Below are 22464 nucleotides of genomic sequence, written 5' to 3' on the forward strand. Positions count from 1 at the left end.
TCTCACTTCAGATATTTTCCAAAAGACTGCAACCCTTTTGGTAATTAATAGATGGCCACTAGCTCTTTTTAAGTACCTTTAGAAGTTAAAGTATGAGACCATGTAATCAACCCATTGTCAGGATTAAAAATGAAACACGACTGTGTTTAAAAAAAAAATAGCAAGCTGGTCCTCTGCCATATTCCCTCTCTCGGTAACCTAGAAGTTGACATTGTACAGAACTAGTTCATTTTTTTATAGTATACCCTCAGAATTCTGAAACCTGTGCATCAGTTCAGAGACTGGTGGATCTAGTTAACTATACCTGAGGGAGTCACTTTATCAACAGTTACATATTTTTCTACTCAGTAAAATTTTGCATTATTCTTGGGTTTTTCAATGCTGAAATTTGATGTCCGTTAGGGGCAGGTGAACCTGGCCATTTTCCCAAGGCATCAATAATTGGAAGGAGTGAAATTTACTGAGTACTGAGCACACATTGCGTCTGCTTTATGCAATTACCTGCTACCATTTTCCTTCATCTACTAAGATTTATAGAGGCTTCACATTTTCAGCAGAGGTGTCAATCTGTCAGCAGCAATCAGCTGAGATTCCATGTGAAAATAAGAGGCTTTTAACCAAAATGCCATAGTAGGGCAGCAGAATGCCAACTTGGACGTTCCTCCATGATACCTGATTTATAGATAGGTGTGGGAAAATAGTGGGTGTCAAATATACAGGTTTCGATAAATGCAGAGAAAATTAGTTTGGAGATGCTACACTAGCAGGGCTCAGGGTATAGTCCCGCCCCAGAACACTTCTTCTATTGAACCTGGATACCAGCAGGGAAGAGGGGAGTTACACTGAACTGGAAGGGACCTCGAGAGGTCATCTAATCCAGTCCCCTACACTCATGGTAGGACTAAGTATTATCTGACCATCCCTGACAAGTGTTTGTCTAGCCTGTTCTTAAAAATACCCAATGATGGAGATTCCACAACCTCCCTAGGCAATTTATTCCAGTTCTTAACCACCCTAACAGGAAGTTTTTCCCAATGTCCAACCTAAATCGCCCTTGCTGCAATTTAGCCCATTGCTTTTTGTCCTATCCTCAGAGGTTAAGAACATTTTTTCTCCTTCCTCCTTGTAACAACCTTTTATGTACTTGAAAACTGTTATCCAATTCTCTCTTGTCAGCCTCTGGATTCCTGTGATGTCAATGAACCTGTAACTTGACGTTTGGTCCTCGTCATCAGATGATTCAGATAATTGAGGGACAATACCCCCAGGCCACCAATCATCAGTGATACCCATGCTCCCTGAAGCCGTGTGGGATAGGACCCTCTTTCCTGCCACCTCCGATGGACTAGTTCTTCCTGAGAGAATTTATCTGCATTTTCTGATCAACTTGTCAGGAATGGAAACAGCCCATGGAGGCTCTGCTCTTAGAAGTGAAGTTGAGGGAAGAGGATGATCATTCATGGGAGGTGTAGATGCTCTCTACCCAGAGTTGCTGTGTGGAGACAGGGTAGTTGAATGGTGAGGGAGGATGTGGAGGTTGGGTAATGGAGTATGTTGTTCTGAAAGGGGATTTTAGTGGGTTGTGATGGAGAAATTTTGTGAAACACTTCAGAGCAAGTCACCTCATATGTGTAACCCTAGTTTTCTCATCCTCGTATTTCTCTGCGTACTGTTTGTAGCTCTCACTTGTTGCATTATGTTTGTCCTTGACTGTTAGCTCTTCAGGACAGGCGACATTTCTGTATTATCTGTAAAGCATCCAAGAATATTGTGGCTGTTGTGGATAAATAATAATATTAGGACAAGTGACTTTGAGAATTGTGTGTCCCCAAAGTAGACATGCAAATTTGGAAGCTGCATCTGAACACTTGACCCACACAATCTCAGAGTAGGTGATTATTTTTCCAGTAAAGCCTAAAAGGTTGGTATTGTATTGTGATTAGGGGGAGAATTTTCCCCAGCTTCAGATGTACTTTTGTATCTTCAAAGATGAAAATGCAAGAGTTATTCAACTTAGAGAAATTGCTGCCTTGTATGTGATGCATAAATATATTTTACTTATTGAGGGAGATTCGCCCAACTCACCTCTGAGTTCTATCCATACACTTCGCTTATTTATTTATTTATTTTTCTTGAAATAACTAAAGAGATGCCCATCCAAGCCTCCAGGTTCCCTAATATGCTCACTGACAATAACATTTAAATCTCAACTGTGTTAAAATTCAACAGGAACTCAGCCAGCCATATACCTACAAAAACTTCTTTCTGCCCTTCCATCATCTTCTAGCCTGAGCCTTCTCCAAAAGCCTGGTGAAGATGTCTTTTGCGGTGTTCCCAAAAGGTCACCAAAATCTGGACTAATTTGGACCAAAGGGGAAGCAAATTCCAGAGTCCTAAAACCCTGCCAGTCATCCCCTCTTTTTTATAAGGGCAATCCGGCTCAAGCAACCTACTGACTGGAACTGTGACAATACGACATTGAGAGAAAGGGGTGATCACTCAAGTAGGCTGGTCCCAGGCCATTTAGGGCTTTCTGAAATGTAACCAATATCTTAAACTCCAGATGGATGGCGAAAGCAGATGAAGAATGTGTGTCTCTTTTATTGCCAGCGATTATCAATCCTTCCTCGAGGCAGAGCAACTCCAGCACACCTCAAACGTGGGGGCCCATCCCCCTTGCTTCAGAAGCTGTCAGAGAAAAAAATCAATGGAAAAACTGATACCAGGCGGTAGTGAGCACCTAAAATCAGGCAACATGCCAGTGAAGCAGAGCTCTTCTTTGCAGACAATAGTGTGAGATTAAAGTTGCGGGTCTTCTTTCTAAGCATTATTTTGTTCTTTGGGGAGGAATTAACATTTTAAGTGTCTTGTTCTGAGGCTTATGAGTGCAACAAGCCTCTTTTACATTAAGCTTTCCCCAAAAAAGAAATGTGAACTTCATTTTATTGTCTGAATATTACCAGGTTTGGACAAATCTTCATAAAACCTTATAAATAAACTTTTATTTTAAGCACTGACCAAAAATTGTTGCTGAGCAACTTTCATAAACTATGTATTTGTTTTGAGGCACTGAAACATATGCTGAAATTATATTTTTAAAATATTTAGTTAGTACAATAGCTTTTTTAAGAAATAATATCATTTCTAAGTCTACATTTATTAGGGTTTTTTTAAACCCTTGGTTCTGTTCCAAGAAAGATCCAACTTGCCTGCATTATGCGTGTGTTTTTCCAATCTGAGGGGGGTTTTTTTGTTTTTTTTTTTTAAGAGGCAGGTTGAAGGTCACTTAAGAGAACTAATTCTGTCTTGGGGATAACTCTACACCATTCCCTTAGCAGGTATATATTTCCTCTATTGCTTCAAGCCAGCCATATCAGCTGTATTTCTTTTAATTAAATATTGCTTTTCTTCTTTTAATTACTTGCATTCTGCTTTCACTTTTATGCTATTTTACTTTCTTATTGGAAAAGTGAGCTATTATTGAAGTTTTCTAGAGCCTCAATTCTGTAAATTGACCTGCGTTGATGTACAAGTCTGATGGATGTCAATGAGATTACTCCCATGCTTAAGGTTAAAAATGTGTGTAAGTGTTTGCAGTATCAAGGACCTACACGATTGCTTCTGGTCAATGAGGTCTCTTTATCTTCACAGACATTAAGATTGTGAGTAATTCAAGCTAAGAAAATTGTTGGCCAGATCCTCAGCTGGTGTAAATAACCATAGATCCTTTACATCAGTTTAGGACAGTGGTCTCCAGTGGTCTAGGAGGCACAGAGGAACGTTCAGGGGCATGCAGCAGGGCTTGGGCTAGCCCGCATGGGAGGCAGGGAGGTAGCACCACCCAGCCGCACTCTGACCCCAGCTCAGTTCCAGCCCCAACCGCAGCTCTGCTCTACCCTCTGCGCCACCTGCAAACCAGCTCTGCCCTCATTTCCTCTCCACCCCCAGGCCAGCTCTGCCTCTAGCCTCTAGCCCAGCTCCTCCCCCATCCCAAGTTTAGCCTCCAGCTCTGCTTGCAGCCCAAGCTCCTCTGATGAGCCAACTATGCAGTAATGGAGGAGGGTAGGGGGCATGGACAGATTCCATTGGGTGGGGGGGGGCATGACAGGAAAAGTTTGAGTACCACTGGTTTAGGAGCTGCCCGTGTCTTTATGTGTAATAATATAACCACGTTAAACATAATGCATGCACGCAGTGATCTTCATAAATTGGGTTTTTCTCTTGTATTGATTTTAGTTGAGAGGGTAGAGAATATACAATCCTCCCTTTTAGGATTTTATTGATAAACTATCCCAAGTTATAAATCTACTGTGTTCCCTTGAGAAACATCATCTGCTCTCTCTACAATTTCAAAATTTCAAAGGGTTCAGAATTGTCTTACATTGTTTAATTAGCAAAAGGACACAATTAGATAATGTGAATAACTCAGATTCCACAGTGGGAGCAACATAACTCCATAAACCGCAACAAGGAGAAATTTCCTGACTGAGTTCTTCAAAGATTTTTCATATCCTGTATTCTTTTAGTTTCTACTCTTTGTCTGAGATTCATAATCTTCTGTTTTTTTCCTCTAATTTACAGATCTTAGCAGGTTTGTAAAGCAGACAGATGTTGAACTGTATCTGAAAGACACTAAACATGAATTGCTTGTTGTCAAACCATCTGTTTTTAAAATCATACCATTGTGCTAATATGGTATGGCATTGTCGTGTCCTCTAAGGATTTTTAATATTATTTGTTTATATATTGGAAATAAGAGACAGATTATGTCCAGCACTGATAGGCAGCTGTGTAATAAAAAAAGGAAGCTAAGCAAAATAGTTCCTGTTGGGAAACCTTGACAAATCTGGTTAACAGAACCTCAGAGCCTGATTGTGCGACAGTTACTCACGTTGGGGTGAAATTCAATGCTGTGCCTAGGCCTTATGTATCACCTAAAGCTTCAGATTAGCTTTTAGGTGAGACTTAAATGGTACGCAGGCCTTCTGTCTGGCCCTTTGCACTGGGGTCAAGCTGGTAAGGGGGTAAGTGGTGAACATTTACTCACCCACATAGTCACATTAACTCCAATACATTTCTCTGTGATTTCAGAAGATTAGTTTGCCTGTAGGTGAGTACCTATGTCTTTTATTTGTCAAAGAGTGCCTACCTCTTGTAGCAATAAGCACTTTAGAAATGCCTAAAATGCAGGTAGATTGAGATTTTAATTTGTATTACTTAGCACATAGTATAGCACATGTTGACAGCAATGCTGGGCAAAAGTGAAGTACCAGTAATATGGAGGAAAACAGAATCAGAAATGGCTCATCCTTTTTTTCTGTATTGTCATTGACTGTCTTTGAGCTTCACAGCCAAGTCCTGTATATACAATAGATATTTAGATCAATTCTGTTGATTGAATAATATGTACCGAAGGAAGTCGGTAAATAAGCTCCTCTTTATGGAATAAGTCCTTTTTAAAAACTGACAAAAAACCTCCAGCCAGTTCTTGGCAAGGAACTAGTGTATTCTCTATAGAGATCTGTATGTAAACAATAATTTAATGTGTTGATTAAATTTTCTGAGACATTATTGCAAGAATAAAATCTGTTACACAAATAACAAATTATCTGTAGTGGACATATCCAACAAACACACGTACTTAACTAGTCTGAAAAATTAAATAGCTTAAAATGTTATTTTTGCTAGCGGTCAGTGGGATTCAATTCTAGAAGCGTCACAATTAATTGTCCAAACTTTCTCTCTGGGACCTCTCATGAAGAAAGGAACAGAGGCCACGGAGCATGAGTTAATCCAACTCTTCTAGGGATTATAGACATCTCAGCAATACCTCGCAGTTAATGATATCAAAGGCTGCTGTCACATCCATAACGATCAGCAAAAGACACTCTGGGACTCAATGGTAAAACTCCCCTTGATTTCAGTGATAGCAGAGTTAGGCTAATGCTGAGGGCTTTGAAAATCCTACCTTTTATCTTCTGTGATCACTAAGAATTAATCATTAAACTCAACCAGAGCATTTTTTGTCCAATACGAAGGCCTAAAATATGGTTGACTGGGATTGAGGAGACTGGAGATTTGCAGAAACTACCAGAGTGCTACTACCCCAACTTTCTAAATGAACTTTCACCACCCTTCCCCAAAAAGGAAAATTACATGTAGCTCAATATTAGCAACATTTCTGAGAACAGCCTTAATGAAGCTTCCTTCAGAATAATTGACACCCTGCTCTTGTAAGGAATCATAAATATCCTTCTACCTTTTTGTCTAGGTATGTGTATGAAACTCCAACATCATAAATATGTAAGACAGATAGTGGTTGTATTAGACCTTTTCCAGCTAAAATCATGCTTTCCTTTTGCCAGTGTTGGTTTCTGAGAAGTATAATTAGTAACATAATTCCCACAATAACTTATATTTAAAGCGTATTGCTTTTTCCTCCCAATCTTACTGTTTATGTAGTACTGTAACTACATGCACATAATAGTGTAGCCATCAACACAAGCGTTGCACCTATCACAAAATGTTTCAAAAGGATTATTTGCTGTAGTGCAGAGTAACAAGAAAGGTTTCAGGGGTTTGTAGAGAATTGCAAATATCTTATTGGAAATGTAGTGGTCCAAGTGAGTTCCTACAAATTTGCCCCAATTTCCTTGTTGCATTTCTTAGCAGATGTTTAAAAGCTGTGTGAATTTTTGGTAGATGAAATTTCCTGGATGGAGAAAACATTCAGATATACTGAATGAAGAGTTTAAACTGGAAGTCCACACCACCCGTGGTTACTGAAGTTCCACTGCAGTTTTGGCAAGAGAAGATGTGATAAGCATAGTCTTGCTCAGATTCCAGTTTTGGTAGTTTTATTCTGCCTACCTAAATTCCACCTGTAATTTCATTTGGATAACATTCTTATTCATGGCTACTTACCCCAACCTGTTTTTGTAGCCTTGCTGTGTAGTGTTACTTAGCAGACACATTACATTTTAGAGGTGACTGAATATCAGGGGTGGGTGAAGTGATCCCTGTCTAGTATATATGATGTGTAAACTATGAGGCACATTGGGATCTGGTGTGCATGAAAGGCACTGTAGGAGTGTGAAGTTCTTATTTGCTGTTTCAGTGCATTTTTCCTGCTGAAGATTGGCTAATTACCAAAGTGATTTGTTTTCACAGGAGAATTTGCTCTTTCAAAGCCCACTATCTGCTTCTATTTTTTACTTTTAAAATACTAGTGTCAATTTAGTGCTTATTTAAGATGAAAACGCCTTGGAGACTTAAGTCTTTTATTTATCCACTGAGCAGGTACAGCATGTGTAGCAACCAGTGGTAGATTAACAAGACCCTCTGTACATGAGGTTTCAGGCTCCTGAGTTACCTGCTGGGTTTGGGATCAGCCTATAAACTCTCAAACATTAATCCTGCGCTGTACTCTTTTGGGAGAAAGTAGAAGGCAGGAGAGGGGAGGGAGCTTTGCTTCTGAATATGCAGCCATGCAGAAAGTATTTGTGCATCCAACTGGCAACAACAGCAGAGAATCTACTGTTTCACTATTGCTATTCAGAACTGTGGGCAATGGTGAAACTGACAAGGCATATCAGTTTTACTCTGTGATCCACTGAGGCAAAAGATGTTTTCTGTACTGTGATTTAGATAAAATATACTTTTTTATGCCTCAGGGATTTTAATACAGTTGATATCACTTCCTTATGTTGACTTCATTCCTCAGTGTCAGAAGAGTTACAGCTCCTCCCTTAATATTAAAGTGTTTGGAATTCACACTTCAGAAAACTCAAATGTTTGTCATCCATTAATGAAAGTTACGTTGGGTGTCACTCTGCAAGGAATTAGAAGCACACACACTGATCCTCAACTGGTGTAAATCAGCATCACTCCATTGACTTTAGTGGCCTCTGAGTGATTTATACAAGCAGAGAATCTGGCCACTGTATTAACTAATTAAAGAAATGTTTGACTTTAATTTAGAATCGGTGATTTTAAGAATGTTATTTCTGTTAGGATGTGGTGCTTATATAGAGTGAGTGAAGACTGTCCATGCGTTTGGGTGTACATATCTGTAGATCTACTTTACAAATTATAGGGAACTTGGGAGCTCACTTTCGCTGGGTTATAGCAAGGCCATCTCCAATACAGCCAGAAACCAAACTCTCAGAGGAGGTGTTATGCATGTAATGTTGTAAGTTTTATTAAGGCAGTTTCATATCAAGGTAAGTCCTTAAATTTGAGAAGTCACAAATGGAAGAAACCTGCTATCCCAATTAGTGCACCCCCTGCAATTGCATCCCTGCAGGATACGATCCCCAGAGAAAAGACCATATTAAATTAATCCCAGATTTTAGCCCGGGGTATGTCTGCACTGCAGGCTGAGGTGTGATTGCAGCCTGGGTAGACATACCCCTTCTAGCATGGCTTAACATAGCAGTGTTAATGTGGCAGCTAGGGCTGTACCAGCGCCCCACAAATTCTAGATACATACTTGCATTGCTAGCCCGCACAGAAGCCGGTCCTGCTATGTCTACACTGTTCTTTTTAGCTGTACTGGCACAGGTAAAGCTAGGGTCAGGACATCTGCCAGCGCTGCAGTCAGACCTGAGACTGCAGTGTCGACGTTCCCCAAGCAGCCAAGCCAACACAATACGTATGTAATTACCCAGTGCTGCGTTTCGAGTAAGAGCCTCTCTTTAATGCAAACTAGCGGGGTTTCATACCCCTGTAATGTCATAAAAGACCACAAACGACTACATTGGAACTACTTTTTTTTTTTATTATTAGGAAATGTTCTGAGTCTGAATTTTCTTTTCCCGTCAGCAGTTGGTCTAGAAAAAGACAGAACACATCACTAATCCATGTTAACTGAACTCCTTTCTCCAGGAGATTAACGCAAGGAGGGAAAGTGGAGTTACTTCATATAATATACATGGGCATTTAAGTTTCTGTGAGGACATCTTAAGTGATATTGTTATTTCGTTTCCACTATTGTAATAGCAACACTAAACTCAATTTCAGAGCAAAGGTGCAGTGCAAAGCACTGAGTAATACTAACTAGATCATTGTACATGCATTAAAACCGGTTGACTTTTATAGAGAAATAGAAACAACTCTAGTCAGAGAGGGGGCATTAAATTTGGCTCTCCGGGGCTAAAATAGCAGGCGTATGTTTTCCTTTTCTGAGACCCATCAGCCCAGTGCTGCTCTCACTGTGGCCAGAGAAAATGTCATTTCCTTAGCAGATACATACAATTATTTTAAGGAGAGACCCTCAGGGCCAGATTGAACATTGGCTTTAGTGGAACTATGCTGATTTATCCTAGCTGAGATCCTGGTCCTCAAAAGTCTATAGATCTTCTTTTTTTGTTTTTAATAAAATTTTGATGCCAATAGGCTCAACACTTGAGCACATGCTTAACTTTAAGCACATATAGGCTCTGTCTCCACTACAAGCCAAGTGTGTGATTCCCAGCTACCACAGATATACTCGTGCTAGCTCTGGTCTGAGCTAGCACACTAAAAATAACAGGGTAGCACAGCCAGCAGCATGTTCTAGCCACACTGAGCATGTACCCTCAGGGTGTGGGCAGGTTTGTACTCAGGGCAGATAGCCTGGGCTACCTTGGCTACACTGCAGTTTTTAGTGCGCTAGCTTAGAGTGAGTATGTCTGCACAAGCTGGGAATCACACCCCAAGCTTGTAGTGTAGATGTAGCCTTAGTTAGATTGTAAGCTCCTTGGGGCAAGGGCCATTCCATTGTTGCATGTTTGTCCAGAGCCTTGGTCCATGACAGGGATTAAAATTCTCAAAAGTGTTTAAGTGATTTAGGAGCTTAAGTCCTATTTTCAAAAGCGATTGAGGAGCATAATGAGACGTAGGCAGTTAGGAACCCTACATCTCATGTGCGGCTCCTAAGTCACTTAGTGATTTTTGAAAGGTGCTACTGCAATACAGATAATAAATAATAGTAGCATAAGTAATCCAGATGAAGCTAGAGGTAGGCAGTATTTGAGACTACTCACATTATTTAAAGTTAAGTGCATGCTGAAGTGCTATCCTGGAGCAGGGCCTTAATTACCAGTAATTAGAAATAAGCAGGCTTTTGTGGCTTTATATTTCAGCCAACATATAGGGATTGGCTGTTCTGCTGTAACTGTTACTGCTTTAGTGCATTGTAGTGCTCACTACAAGCTCTATAACTTCATGGTGCTGGGAACTCTCAGGAAAAATGCACGGAGCCCAAGAGCTGGGAACTCCTAAATGATGAATTAGGAATCACCCATAATTATTTTAATCATCTCAGTTCACGCTTGGTGTTAATTAAGTATTCATAGTCATGAAGATGTTAAGGCTAATTCCTTTGCCATGTGCCGCTTTCATTCACAAAGACCCACAGTTTAACATGTGTAGTACCAGTGGAATTCGCGTAGTATTGCCCTTTGATCTACAGAATTCCTGGTATCATAACTTTAAATGGATAAATACTCAGAGGCACAAAGAAATCCAGTGTGTCTGCATTTTGTGAAGAAGGTTACTCTTGCATCTTCCCAGTTTACAACCTTAAACTGTGTGACAATTTTTATTTTCCCCCTTTCCTGTCTCTCATAGGCTCAGATTTAAAAAATAAATTGAAGTAGCAGATGGTTTGACATTTAAAAAAAAAATTGCAGCTGTAGTTGAGTGCATGAAGAACAATCTAGCCTTTCACTTAGTCAAAGGTATATATGCACAGTGTGATTATGCGCTTACAGTTGCAGGAATGTAACTTTATTTTATTGTCCCCACAGATGAGCACCATGCCAGGACTTCCTACAAGGCCTTGTTTCTATGACATTGACCTTGACCCAGACACAGAGCAAGTAAAAGGGTTGTTTTGAGAGAGGTGTCCAAGTTCAGGTGGGTAATGTATAACAGTGTTTAATGGGCTGTTTTCTTTCTCACTTTACAAAACTACTAATTATTTCCAAGAGTAAGAAATTGGTAGAGGTTTTGTCATTGATGCATCAAGGAACCAGTATTGAGGTTTGGGAAATATTTGTTTCATTATTGCATCATATTGTATGGATATATGGTAATAGCTGGTACTAAGTCCTCAATTGGTATAAATTGGCTTGGCCATTGGCTTTAATGGAGCTATGTCAAACTATACCAGGTGAGCATCTGGCCTTCCACGGGGCCAATCAACAGAGCTTTTATTTTCTGAAATCATCCCTAATAGACATGTCTAATCTAACCTTGCATATTGCCTCTGATGGTGATTCCCTTTCACCACCTGTTTTTGTTGTTATATAGATTTTTCCAATAGTTTTTCCAGAAAAAATTCTGCCACATCATAAACCCATTATTACTCTTTGTTCTGTCCTCTTAAACAGAGACTAACTGATTCCTATCCTCTCTATCATATGACAATATGTTTGAGAGAGACAAGGTGGGTGACATAATCTCTTTTATTGGACCAACTTCTGTTGGTGAAAGAGGGGACAAGTTTTCAGGCTTCACAGAGCTCTTCCTCTGGTATGGGAAAGATCATTAGCATGTCACAGCTACCTGATTGCATTTCACAGACCTGAAGAAGAGCTCTGAGGAGCTCCAAAGCTTGTCTCTCACCAACAGATGTTGGACCACTAAAAGAGATTACCTCACCCACCTTGTCTGTCTCATAGCCTGGGACCAGCATGGCTACAACACAGCAAACAATATGTTTATTGTATGTATTTGAAGACTTTTTTTCTTCCATTTGTTTTTCTGCACACTTTTCAAATCCAGGGCTCTTCATCTTTCCTGAGAAGGTGCATTTTCCAAGCCCCTCGTCCTTTTTACTCTAAATTTCCTCTAGCTTGTCCATCTTTTAAAATCAAAGTGGTTACCAAAACTGAATTCAGAACTCCAGTTGAGGCTTAGAACATGCCAAGTGGTGTAGAATATTGCCTCTCTTTACACATAATAACCCTGTATAAAATCAACTAATGAGGCTTTTTTGTTACTGTTACTCATTCAGTATATCATAGATGGTAACTCTCAGATTCTTCTCAGTGATGCTACATTCTAGCTATTCTTTGTCTGCCCTATTTTTAGGATAAATAGGTTTACTTCATTTTAGTATGCCCCAAGTACCCCAAAAAAGCAAAATTAACTGTTCCTATGCCTATGCTGTAAGATAGTATCCTTCAATCTGGTCAGGGCAGACTCTTACATTTTCCTGTATTCTTTCTATTACAGCAAAAACTGGTTAGACTGAAAGTTAAATGATAGGTTTAGACAATTATCTTATGTACTAAGTGCCATTGGCTATTTACTGCTGTGTAGCTCTATGCATAGCAGTTCTTGGTACATACCCTGTTGTTTTGGGAGAAATTAACAACACTATAAACTAGATGGATATTTGCTTAGAAAGTGGTATGTGATACTCTTTGAACAATCTAAAATGACAGCAGAATCCTAAGGTAAGACCTATACACAGACACGTGTGCTTTCTTCAGTGAAGTGGTTCAACCACTATGTTTGCTACTTTTAGTCTTGTTAAAGGCCATCATACCCAAAGTGCAAGAAAGAGTTTTCCTTTTTGCTAAATACATCTTCAAGAACAATAGTTGGAAAACAAATAAGAAACTCTCCTCCCACTATAAGGGACTTTGCTTCGGAGTAATATACAAAGTGAAAATGTTGAACTTGGTTTTTTTAATCAGCTTGGGTATCTTTTGGGGTTGAAGAGGAAATGCCAGTAAATTAAACTCTAATCAGGTTCTTGAGAGTTATGTGCATCCCAGCCTATAACAGTAAGGCTATGAATCTATTGGGGATGTGCTGATAATATCAACCACATGAGGAGAGAACCCTGTGAGTTTGAGTTCTGAAGACATTTTGACGATAATATGTTGAAAAATATGGGCCTAGCTTTTCCAACGTAGGTACCTACAGTTAGGCACCTAATAAGTGTTCTGATTTTCCGAAGTGCTGTGGATACGCAGGGCCCATTAACTCCAATGACAGTAATGAGCATTCAGCACCCCTGGGGTCAGATCCTATGTGGTTTTTGTGCATCTTCCCTTCACTCCCAAAATGCTGAGGTCTGAATAAGAAGTTCATTAGGCTTTCTAGGGACCTGGGAAAAAAAAGTAGTAGAGCTAAAGACAGGGAAATAAGAGAAATGGCAGAATTAAAAAAACCAAAAACCTTCCCCCAATTTTGATTTCTCATTTTTTTCCCACCACAAATTATATGTGCTATCGTAAACTGACTTATATTAGCCTAGTCAAGAATCATTCTCTGAGTTCATTTTTCACCCATGAGAAAGGTCTCGGCACTGAAGCAGCCTGCCCCAAGGGCAGATGGACTGCACGGAGGTATGCGTGGGTGTGTTCATATGATGACAGCTACAGTAATTTTCTGTCTGCTTGATTGAAACTCTTTTGTTGTGGTCATAGTGTATAATGTAAATTACAGGAATATTGTATTTTGCCAGCTAAGATGTGGCAATTGTAAAGTATTCAGAGATTAGTCCAAGAACTACAGCTGTTTCATTATAAACACACATGCCTAGCTGAGAACAGTTGTGCTAATGTGCATTCTGTATCCCATTCTGCACATTGCTTAACCTCATGAGGCTTTATAAGGATATTCAAACAGGCAAAGTTTGTGCTACTAGAACAATTCTCTGGTATGCCTTGCTAATACTGAGCTAAGCTTTGGACTCCCATCAGTCTGCCTGACTTGTCAATACTGTTAATAAAGCTGGTGATAGTTCTCACAAGATTCTGCAGAATAGTACAAGTCATGGTGTGTACTGTAGTGTAGCTTGGGGTTTGTATGAATTTTTAGAGTATATGCTAACCAAAAAATTAATTGAAAAAAAGTCAAGGTTGAAAATATTTTTCATTCAAATGCAGCCAGTGCTCAAAGCACAACTTCACACTTTCTTTGCAAAAAGTACCATGAACCATTAAAAAACACCCAAGCCTTTAAAAATCTGGCAACAAGCATTCAAGGGAGTCAGCTAATTCTCCACTACCATATAATTCTTCATCACTCATCATTGCCCCACCCAACATCCACTGCTTAATGAAGCTGACACTCTCTCCCTAAGCAGAAATTCTGCAACGGGTGTCTACCGTCACTACAGAGATTCCTAGGGAGACCAGCCAAAGGCATTGGGCTAGATAAAGGCAATTGTGCCAGCTGGAGGAACTAGAAGAAGAGCAAGCTGTTGAGTTATTTGTGCTCTGGATCTGGAAGGATCTGAGAACCAGACCCATCCTGGGAAAGAGAAGGCTAGAGGGATCCCATGCTATGGGTGGCAAGAAGCCCTTTTCGCTTTGTCTTCTGGTCCAGCTTCTGAACCTAGATAATGTTAGGTGTCTCCTGTATCTACCCTCCTCTTACCAGTTACCAGACTTCCATTCTTTCATTGTCCTTGAGTTCTTGTGACAGGCAAAGCCCCAGCTGTCAGTCATGTTCTTGCATTTTACCCTTCCTTCCAGGCCTGAGGTGAAGCAGGATGATTTGCAGCATAAAGAACTGATACTGTGACACTCCTGCAGCTTTTCTAAAGAGCTGTTAACCTAGGTCATCTTATGCAAGGCATTATGAGGTGCATCAAACCCAGAAGGAAGCACAAAACAGGAGACTACAACTGCCTGATGACAGAGAATATAAAACCGTTTGAGAGGAGTTTTAGCCTGTATTCATTCAGACATAGTCACCTGGAAAAGAGGTTCTTGAAATCTTTTTTCTCCGTTTGTCATTCTTCCCCCTCCCCTTTCTTTCCAACTTTACCTTTATTCCCCTTCCAGTCTATACCTATCCTGCATTTTAGGCAGCAGGAGTTTGGAGGTCTGTAGAAGAAACTATCTTTTTGCCACAGGGAGAGAAGAGGCAAGTACATCATGTCACTACCTAGCAACATCATACATACACAATGTGTCTGGCAGCTTGTCTACATTACCCGCTGTATCGACGGGCAGCGTTCGATCCAGTGGGGGTCGATTTATCGCGTCTAGTCTAGACGCGATAAATCGACCGCCGAGTGCTCTCCTGTCGACTCCAGTACTCCACCAGGGCAAGAGGCGCAGCCCGAGTCGACAGAAGAGTGTCAGCCGTCTACTTACCGCAGTGAAGACACCATGGTAAGTAGATCTAAGTATGTTGACTTCAGCTATGTTATTCACGTAGCTGAAGTTGCGTAACTTAGATCGATCCTCGCCCACCCACCCCCACACCCGCAGTGTAGACCAGGCCTGGATCTTGAGGGAACTTATCCAGTTTACCTTTGCCCACGATGGGCCTTTGTATATGGGTGGGGACAGAGCGTTTTCATAGAATATCAGAATATCAGGGTTGGAAGGGACCCCTGAAGGTCATCTAGTCCAACCCCCTGCTCGAAGCAGGACCAATTCCCAGTTAAATCATCCCAGCCAGGGCTTTGTCAAGCCTGACCTTAAAAACTTCCAAGGAAGGAGATTCCACCACCACCCTAGGCAACGCATTCCAGTGTTTCACCACCCTCTTAGTAAAAAAGTTTTTCCTAATATCCAATCTAAACCTCCCCCACTGCAACTTGAGGCCATTACTCCTCGTTCTGTCATCTGCTACCATTGAGAACAGTCTAGAGCCATCCTCTTTGGAACCCCCTTTCAGGTAGTTGAAAGCAGCTATCAAATCCCCCCTCATTCTTCTCTTCTGCAGGCTAAACAATCCCAGCTCCCTCAGCCTCTCCTCATAAGTCATGTGTTCTAGACCCCTAATCATTTTTGTTGCCCTTCGCTGGACTCTCTCCAATTTATCCACATCCTTCTTGTAGTGTGGGGCCCAAAACTGGACACAGTACTCCAGATGAGGCCTCACCAATGTCGAATAGAGGGGGACGATCACGTCCCTCGATCTTCTCGCTATGCCCCTACTTATACATCCCAAAATGCCATTGGCCTTCTTGGCAACAAGGGCACACTGCTGACTCATATCCAGCTTCTCGTCCACTGTCACCCCTAGGTCCTTTTCCGCAGAACTGCTGCCTAGCCATTCGGTCCCTAGTCTGTAGCGGTGCATTGGATTCTTCCGTCCTAAGTGCAGGACCCTGCACTTATCCTTATTGAACCTCATCAGATTTCTTTTGGCCCTTTTTTTCCTATACTTTAAGCCCCCTTAAGAAAACAGAAGAATCTAAAATCTCCATGTATACAAATCCACATTTTTAGAATTGTCCCTTGATTTTACATCCAAATATTACTGTACTGCTAACCTTTGTTGATTGTACACTCTTCTTATATTGCTACCTTGGGGAGAGATGGACAATTAGGGACAAGAACATGTGAGGAAGAAAGATTGTTAAAGCAGGATATGTGTGAGAGAGAGAGACTAACTTAACTGTATTTAGTCTATTATGGTCTTTCTCCCTTTCCAGCTTCTGCATGTACTTGTCATGTTTGTGTCTTTTAATTGCCTACATAACTCCTTGAGAATACATTGTAGAGTCGTCTGCTGCCTTTATTAGTGCATTGTATGCATTAATTACAGCCTGTGTAGCAAAATTTCCCAACACATTGTCTCACTTCCATTCCCAGTTCCCTTCTTTTGTATCTGTTACCCTCTAGAAATTTCACTCCTCAGAAGTTCAGTCATGTCCTATTCAGATTTTTAATGACTCTGGAAGAAATCGTAGCCCCACTGCATGGCAGACCTACCATTGACTTCAATGGGCCAGAGCTTCATCCTTTAAGCCCATTTTAATAACCTTTCCACATAATGATAACCACGGTGACTCTTGATTATGCCCCTTCTGAATCTTTCCTAATTCTTCACTAGAATCCCTGTAATATGACTCCACAAATATATTTATTTGAATTTCTAAAAAGCCTACCTATCCTTTCACCATGGGCTCACATATATTTAAATAGAGAAACAGGTGACACAAAGCAAGTCAACAGCAGTGCACACCCCTTCAACCTGTTAGATTTAACAAAAACCCTTCGTCTTTATCCCCATATACAGTACCTATCACAATGGGATCCAGTTACAAATTGGGGGTGGTAGACACTACCTCATCAAAAATTATAATACAATACTTCACTTGTGATCCTGCCAGCCCCTTTGTTAAATTGCCATAATTATCTCCTGTGAGTTGTGCTTTATTCTGCTGTTGATACACTCCAGATTTCTGTTTGCTTTCTTAATTGTTGTTAGATAGTGGGGTTGGGATTGTATTTTTCTATGCAGTATTTCCCCCAGATCTGTCTGCTGACAACTTTCTCTCCATATAAATGGGTTGAGATTATTCTTAATTAGCCTTCACTACCAGTGAATCATTTGTGTTTTCCTCCTGGAAAGGTGATTAATGTTTATATTGTTTTAGTTTCTTGATCAGTTCTGGTTGAAAATGCATCTTGTTGGGGGTTTTTTTTTTTTATCACTTTAACAAAAACTTTCCTAAATTCTATGCACCAAGTTTTAAGTCAATGGAACTCTCTATTGCAAAATGTCAACTCTTCAGAAGCCCATAATAGTGCTAGCGTGTGTGTGTTTTGTGTTTTCCTTCCACTGGATATACAGAAAGGGTTTGTATTAACTGGAAATATGTTATTTGTAGCACATGGTATAGTTAAATGTTTGATCTAATTATGCTCAGGGCAAAAACTTCTACCATTGAAACATTACAGAGCCTCTTGTCATACCTTAGCTTTTGTTTCTTTATTCCTGTTTCTTCACCCAATGAAAATTATTTCTGCAATACTTTTCTTCTTTTCCAGAATTCTGAAAATACAAACTGCTACTTCACTATTTCCTGCAATAGGAGACGAGTGAATTTGAAATATGCCTGTTATGTGTCTCTGGAGGGATATCAAGATAGACCAGAGAGAGAAAATCTACACGTCTTTCTACCCATTTTTATGACACACACAAAAAAAGTTTGTTACAAACTAATTTATTCTTGGTTTAGTGCAGAGAAATCTTTTGCCATGCTTACTATTGCTTGCATTTCAGAATGTTTGTTTTATCGATAATATGGTGTGAACAGAAAGGTGAAATTTTCCACTCAAGGATTTTGTATTCTTTATTTGAGCTGCTAACAAAAGTATTTCCTTCATCAGTGGCCATCTAAAAAATTAACATAAACAGGATTACACTGCTTGATAAAGCCTGTTGCTCTTGAAAAGTACAGTTCAGCTGCTGGCATTCAGGAGCTGAAACCACACACAAATTAGCTGCACATTTCTGAGTTATCAGCAAGTGTTGCTATGGGCACTGCTGGGGAAGAGCCAAATTTCAAGTGAGGGGACTGTTGAAGAATAACAAGCAAGAGTTTTTTAATACAGAATTTGTTTCCTCTGAGGCCAATCGGCTCTGAAAAACTTAAAACATAGTATGTCCAATAGTCATAGGTACTTTCATCTGTCAAAGGCGCTTGTTACCAGTTTTACAGTGTTTTTGGTCTATTTTGTTCAGTATCTTGACCATAAATCCCAAATGTCAACAAGCTTTGTTTCTTTTTAAAATCAGCTGTCTAAGGAGACAGAAGGAATGTCTGTCTTGTCAGTTTTTCGAAAAATATCAACCTCTAACCTTGTTTCCCAGTGGAGTGGGTTATTGTCATTATTCTGGAGGGTTTTCCTTACAGTGCAAAATTGAGGGTCTGGTGTTGCTTTACAGTCAGCAGGTGGTACTGCCAGTGAAAACTAACCATTCTTTATTTGGGGGTTGTGGTATGCTGTTCCCATGCTCCAGCCACCCTCTGTAGGGACAGTTGGGTGCTGTAGCATGTTAAAATCCAAATTGAGCAGTTCTTTTGACTTTCTTTGAGTGCCCATTGAATGAATCACTGCTACAGTAAGGCAAACTTTCACACAGTACATATTTAACAGGTTACTTTTGAGTATTTCTTTTCTCGTTTTTGCTGTTTATTTTCCAAATATGTGCCTGAAAGAAAGGTCTTCCTCCTAGTGCACATGCTCCTTTGACCTGATTCATTCAGTGAACTCCTTTGCACAATATTTTGGACATTGAAAACACATTATTACAACACCACCTAGTAAAGTGGAGAACAGCCCAAAATGTCATGCTACTCAGATAATACATTGTACACCATCAACCAAGTCCACATAATTATCAACCTAGATGTAAGGGCCAGCTGCTAAAAATGTCTGGTATTTTATGCAGAAATAATGCTCATATTTAATACTTTAATATGGCCTCATTTAGGTTTCCAGTAGCAAAATGTTGACTCCATCCAGTTATTTCTGGGCACAAACAAAAGTCCTGAACCTCCAAAAGTCACATTAGTAAGCTCCAGCTGCTCTCTGTCACCCAAGAATGCATTACACTAGGACTCCATTTCTGCCATGGAGGATCTGGCTGATAGGAAGCCTAATAAACCAATTTTTTTTTAATGATTTGGTTCATTTTCTCAGCACTTCTCTATTTTGATTATTATATGCAATTTATAATTTAAAAAAGAGATGACGCCAGTTTTCTAAGCTCGTTTTCAAGAACTACAAGCTGGTACGGCTTGGTTTTCAAAAAGAAAGGCACACAATGAAAAAAACAAGCTGTCTATGTGATGAGGTGGTTACAATGATGAGGTTGGGTGCTAAACTAGGGTGTTGCACTTTTGGGGGTCCTTGAGTAATTTCAGGCATACGGTTGGTTATGGCTTTCTCCTACTAGGCTGTTTTTTCTATATAGTGTGTATCCTGTATGTGGTGAACAGGATACATATGTGTAGTCTCAAAAACAGAGCATTTTTGAAACCATGGCGCTTTCATATGACACAGAATTTTGGGCCTCTCAAGAGCATGTTTTCCATTTTTAACCATCATACTTAACATATAAAACTGAGTGTGCCTCATAGCTGAATTGGATATTCATTTGAACAAGTATTCAGCAGATTGCTGAGTAGAATCTCACGCAGTATGCTTTTAGACCACCACAGTAACTGACTCTTCTTTCTTTGGACTTTTTTCTGACAGCAATCCAGAATAAAATAGAGGCTTCTGAAAATACACAGAATATTGTATTTTCAAGCTTTTGAAGTGCTCCTTCTCAGGAAATGCTCATGGACTGGTTCCTTCAATAAAAGAGCAACAAAACAATGGGGTCTGGAGAGACAATATATCATTGTCCTTTTAAGTGAAAACAGTGAAATAATGACCTGAAATAGTTTATTTCCCAAGTGACATCTTCCAGTAGTGCTCCACCCAGCTTACTCATGTCTATATATGTTATAGGCTTGAACAATGTCTCTTTGGTCCTGTTTACATCGCCACTCCCACCATGTTTGGGGACTCCATTACATCACACAGTTCTCTAACCAGTTTTTTTAAAGAGTTTAGTCTTGCAGGGATTGAACCTTGTTTCAACTGTGTACCTTAACTGTGCCAGAGCCTTGGACGCTAGTGAGACAGCAGCACGGACTGGGGGCACAGTAGAAATAATGCTCCTTCCAGAAACATATTTTAACTATGAGGACTACTGTGTTGTAACTCGGACATCTAGCACGGAGTTACAGTAAAGATGGGACTCTAATGGTTCCAAAGCATTTGACATGTTCTGTTAACAAGGTTCACTTCACAAATTTAGCTTATGCCAGGCTAGACTCTGGGCCATCTGTGATTATACCATACCAGCTACAATGATGTATAAACAAGCCTGTTACTAGCAAGATTTGAGCCCAGTTTTCCAGACAATTGTGGGCAGAGATTTTTGGTCTAAGAGATTTTATTAAACTGTGCCTTAGGCTCAATCTACGCTATGTTTATACCTATATTGTAGTCTAATCCCACAACTCATTTGTATTTGTCATGTAGATAGGCTCAAACACCACCTGGGAGAAAAATATAAATCTACACTTGGGGGGTTTCCTCGAATGGTTGTCAGAAAAAGTGTCTGTTCCACACTGCCTAAAGAAACCTCTAGCAACAGCCATGTTCTACCACAGGGCTTCTACTACAGCTAACTCAGTTCTGACCTCAGTGCAGTGCGGATTCTAAGCACTCCTGGTTTTGAAGCATCCACTGCTATTGACCAGTGAACGCTGCATGAGGAATGTGAGGCTCTCAGAGTGATACGATTTAACAAACCACTCCAAACTCCCATTTTATATACACATGGGTCCCCATAGCATATGTTCCAGGTAAATATTTTTAATTTAGACTATACTGTCTTTCCTCCCTGAACAATATTTCTGGTACTTATTTCTCTTACTGCAGCACAAGAGTCAGTGAAGATAGTCAGGAGTTAATGAGGTGCGTGTGATTTCTTGACAGTCATCTGGGTAGAGGATTTTTTTTTTAATGCTACAATGTTCTGATGTATTCATCACCAAGAAATCTTTGAGCCATTTCAGTCTCTTTCATTATTTCCCAGGTTTGCTTTTCCCTACTCAAATATCTGCAGAAATCTTTTGAACTAACCAATTTCAGCTTCTTCACCTATTTATCCTTTCAAGTTTTAGGGTGAGATGTTCTAAAGCACTCAGCACTGCCATCGTTCTGGTCCCATTGACATCAATGGCAGTTTTACCATTGAGTGGGAGCAGATTTAAGCCATCACTGAGCTCTTCTGAAAATCCTGCCCTCAGTGTGTTATTTTTTCCTTTCATTTGCTTTATTTAGAATGCCTTCTAGGTTATTTATTCTTTAAAGTGGAAAAAAGTATTATGAGTATCATTATTTATATAGTGCTGTTAGGTGTTACTGGTGCTTTGTGGACTTATAGGAAGATAAGGTCCCTTACCTGAGGACTTTTCATACCACATGAGGATAGCACAGATGCTAACAGATCGTGGTTGGGGAGGAAATGTAAGAGAAAGGATTGTTACAGAAGAGAAGGCAGTGAATATTGCTTATTTTAGAGAATCTAATTGTTACGAAATATTACAAGTGACCTGTATACTATGCCTGCAAATTGCAAAGTATTGTGGAATGTCAGAAGCTTTTAAAACCCACTTCATGCTGAGGTATGAGTGGTCATGAACATATTGCTATAAAAGGTTTGGAATCCTTTCACATTGCGTAGTATATAGCAATATTTGTGAAGGCTGCAGCTCTTCATAAAAACTGCAGCAGTCTCAAGAGATAAATCCTGAAAAATATCCTGGGTGAAGAGAGGAAATCAAGCAATGATATACTTTTATAGAGCCTTTTTTGGAAGATTTCGAAGGAGTTTGCAAAAGTGGGTAGCCAGTAGTATTCCTAGGAAGAAAGGGAGTACTAGTGGCACCTTAGAGACTAACCAATTTATGTGAGCATAAGCTTTTGTGAGCTACAGCTCACTTCATCGGATGCAGTGAGCTGTAGCTCACGAAAGCTTACGCTCACATAAATTGGTTAGTCTCTAAGGTGCCACTAGTACTCCTTTTCTTTTTGCGAATACAGAATAACACGGCTGCTACTCTGAAACCTAATATTCCTAGGTTACTGGTTTGCAATATGCGGCACAGAGAAGCAACATTATGTGCTTGGTCACAGTGAGTCA

At 40.0% G+C, this 22464-nt stretch overlaps 1 protein-coding gene across 5 annotated transcripts in view; it reads left to right on the top strand.

Moving 5' to 3' along the window:
- Window positions 1–22227, top strand: part of MTHFD1L (methylenetetrahydrofolate dehydrogenase (NADP+ dependent) 1 like) — a 249431-nt gene extending 227204 nt beyond the window's left edge. For all 5 annotated transcript variants that reach the window (XM_077813207.1, XM_077813210.1, XM_077813209.1 and 2 more), the window contains 2 exons: window positions 10791–10899; window positions 17742–22227. In XM_077813207.1, coding sequence (XP_077669333.1) covers window positions 10791–10880 — 90 coding nt within the window. In that variant the 3' untranslated portion in view covers window positions 10881–10899; window positions 17742–22227. The remainder of the gene's footprint in view (window positions 1–10790; window positions 10900–17741) is intronic.
- The last annotated feature ends 237 nt before the right edge of the window (window positions 22228–22464 follow it).

Source organism: Eretmochelys imbricata, chromosome 3, assembly GCF_965152235.1.
Source record: "Eretmochelys imbricata isolate rEreImb1 chromosome 3, rEreImb1.hap1, whole genome shotgun sequence".
Classification (NCBI taxonomy): domain Eukaryota; kingdom Metazoa; phylum Chordata; order Testudines; family Cheloniidae; genus Eretmochelys; species Eretmochelys imbricata.